The 3422-nt window shown below is 40.9% G+C and overlaps 1 protein-coding gene across 1 annotated transcript; it reads left to right on the top strand.

Moving 5' to 3' along the window:
* Window positions 1–2383: 2383 nt before the first annotated feature.
* LOC107577446 (homeobox protein engrailed-1-like) lies at window positions 2384–3133 on the top strand (the record flags this gene model as incomplete). The annotated part of the gene is made up of 1 exon (XM_016263522.1): window positions 2384–3133. A coding segment is annotated over exon 1 (505 nt), but the record flags the coding sequence as incomplete, so codon positions are not given.
* Window positions 3134–3422: the final 289 nt, after the last annotated feature.

Here is a 3422-nt window from a genome sequence, read left to right as displayed (position 1 = left end):
AAAAGAAAAGAAAAGAAAAGAAAACCTCATATTTGTCTATTTCGTATGTCTCCATGTCTCATTAAAACATCCACCTTAGCTGTGTTAATTGAAATTGTAAATGCGACTGGCAGCGTTTCGCATTGATTTATTTTGCACGACAAGGCGTAGGCTATTTCTTGTAGGCAGCGGTGGATTTTTCTTACTTTAATGAAGGCAATTATGCTGTTTGCTAATTGGCTAAAACAATTCTGAAAAGCACAACTAAAGCAATCCATAAAACGCACCTGCGATGAAAATGGGTTCAAATTCACTGACGATTTGTAAGCCTGAACAGGAATGTAAATGGCTGCGCAGACATTTTTGCGCTTTCAGGTGCGTTTTGATAATCATTGAGGTCACGCGTGTTCCCAGTTTTTATATACGGAATATGATTGTTTATCCACGACCATCCCATTGTGTTGTCAGGTTGTGAGCGCCTATTTTATATAGAGTAGGCCTAATTAAATATCCCGTGAGCTATCATTGCAACAGAGCTATTCAAGACCGGACAATAATTCAACCTGTCCATAATGAAATTAAAATAGTTACAACTTCGATTTTTACATGATTTTCGAGACATTTAGAGAAGGGCGTGTGTATCACATTCAATAATACGAGGTGCGGCCCGTTGCCACATTCATCATCCAATTACTGTACCAAACCCAGGTCCCATACGTGAAGGGTAAAATGAATTACGGACGTTAAGTCGTCAATAAAGTCATTTCAGTAAATGGTGTCTCAGATGACTCAGGCATTATTCAACGGGCTTTATCAGCACTGGGGAAATTACGTCGCCTCTACACCTCGTGTAATACGGCCCTGCTTACCTTGATAAAGCGCCCTGCCAGTGGGTAGTGACAGTGCTTTTGACCGGCTTTTATTCACTCGCTGGTGATGAACGCCAAGCTGATCAGGCGGAATGGGCGCTAATTAAAACCTATAAATTATCTTTTGCAGCCCCTCTCAAGACGTCGCATGCAGCCGAGATAAGAGCTGGAGTGCTAATTTACCGCCTGAAAAGGAGCGTGCCTCACAATGGCTACTTGGCTCAACATATTGATAGTGTCCTAATTAGAAATTTATTAAGTACCCACTCGAGCTTTTCGAATAAAGATTTCAACCCAACCTGTTTTAAATGAATAAATGCTGCATGCACTAAAATTCCATGTTTGAACTAATTGTTATTCTAAATGTTTTGTGTGCGTTTCTTCATTTTTGGCGTAGAGCATCTAGATCTATCATTTTGCATAACTGGACGGAGTTTGAATCTTTGCTTACATTTTTAAGCAATTGACTTCTTATTAACAAGTTCTGATTTATACGTTTGCTGCCACATTTGATTTTTGTGCTGACGTGGCCATCCATGTGGGAATCAGTTTTGAAGGATAAAAGTGTAATTTCATGCAAACGGATTGTTAATGCTGCAAACCGTCCGTAGTTTTACACACTGCACAAATGTAACCTGAATGTGATTCATTTGGTACCATCTAAATGAATACGCTTTTATTCGAATACTTTTTTTATTTAATATAGGCCATAACTGAATTAACCTGACTATAAGTTACTCCAGCAAAGGTGTGCTTAATTAAGGGTTATGTCAGGTAGAAATATCACTTTTGACAGTGTACTCTGCGGTTTAAACGTTTCGAATGCTGAGAACAGGCTAACTAAAATACGGACTAGTCTGTTATTTTGTTATTGCAATTATTAGGTAAATTATATACCTTACATGATATTATACAATATTTTGGACATATTGAATAACATTGCTTCATTTACTAAAATGATTGCAAACATTATTATCTATTATTATTATTATTTTAAATTGATCTGTTTGTGGTATAGATTCAGTTTCTTAACCTTAATTGCTTGCATTGCTTGCTAACCTTGTCCCACAGAATAAAAATCTTGCTCAAATGTCATAGTTATGATGAAGGCTCACTCCTGTTTTCTTTCACTAGGCTACCTCCAACGCCTATCGCCTACTAACGATCTCAGAAAAGAGCTATTCGCAATGTTATTAGTGTCTAGTTTTGGCAAAACAATACAACGAGCCTCTGAAATAATGAATTATCTGGCTGCAGTATCAGATCTTTTTCTGTCAAAAGCCAATGCAGATCCAGAAACATCCAGTCCTCATTAGAGTGGATTTAATGTTCGCCAGCTTATTTGGTCTTGGAAATCCATCCATTCTTTATTTGCATAAGATTGTTAAATTCTATTGGACATTCTCTGCTTGTGACACCAAGGATGTTGGTACCCCATTGGTCCATTGCACGTGTGTCTCGCTCACGTGCTTCCGGTTAAGGAAAAAAGTATGTGAGGGGCACTGTGATTTTAGAAAGAGTTTGTTAAGCGCGAGCTGTCACACGGGGCAGCGAGTCCGGGACAGCGGAGCATCGCGCGATGTATTGTCTGACATGAATAACGGGTGTGTTTTGACAATTGAAACGCCTTGATCGCGGAAAGCATTCCGATGCTATGACAGTCGCTTCTCTTAAGGTATTTCGTATACCTTTATTTTAACTATAGACTGTATTCTTGTTTGTTGTTATCCGGATACAGCTCATTGCAACAAGTGGAATTTTGGTGTGCGATCCAGCTGTCATGGAGGAGCAAAATGATCAAAACAGTCGTGATTCGACTGAATCTGAGAGCGTCTCGCTCTCACCCAATATACCATCCCCTCCGATTTTACCTCACCAGGCTGCGCAGCAAGCCCACAGACCCACGAACTTTTTCATCGACAATATTCTACGGCCAGATTTTGGCTGCAAGAAAGATCTTGGGAGTAGGGACCGGGCGCAAACCTCGGGTAGGGAGAATGTTAACCCTATGGTGATAAGGCCGTCGCATAATAGCAGCCTTTGCCAGGATTCAAACTGCAGTAGTGACAGCACTTCTTCATCCTCGTCTTCTTCGCCATCCTCAAAGCAGACCTCTGCGAAGCTTGTCGAGGGAAATGGAACTACCACAGCAAGGTACGGGGAGAATACGACGTCGATAAAGGTGGTGAACTCTAACGGGGGAACTTCGCAAGGAAAAGAATCGCAGCCTATACTATGGCCTGCGTGGGTTTACTGCACCAGGTACTCGGACAGACCTTCATCTGGTAAGGCGCTAGTTTCTTAATTGCACTGTATGATTCACAAACAGCGATTGACGCTGCGCGCGTAAAACTTTTCTTTTTTTTTGAGGGCGCATCGTGGATTGTGACTTTCTATGATGGGGGAAATTAAGTTTTAGTCAATTCCCTCGTTTTATGCAGCGTCTGAAGCTATCACTTTATAGGCTATTCAACAGTCCTGGGGTGCGTTTCCCAAAAGCATCGTTAGCTAGTTCCATTGAAATCTATCGGTAACGACGGAACTTGCGACCATAGTTGCTTTTGGGAAACGCAC

This window comes from Sinocyclocheilus grahami, unplaced genomic scaffold (assembly GCF_001515645.1).
Source record: "Sinocyclocheilus grahami isolate Dianchi unplaced genomic scaffold, SAMN03320097.WGS_v1.1 scaffold6077.1, whole genome shotgun sequence".
In the NCBI taxonomy this organism is placed as follows: domain Eukaryota; kingdom Metazoa; phylum Chordata; class Actinopteri; order Cypriniformes; family Cyprinidae; genus Sinocyclocheilus; species Sinocyclocheilus grahami.
Note: the sequence above shows the minus strand (reverse complement) of the source record. Positions and strands in the feature narration are given on the sequence as shown.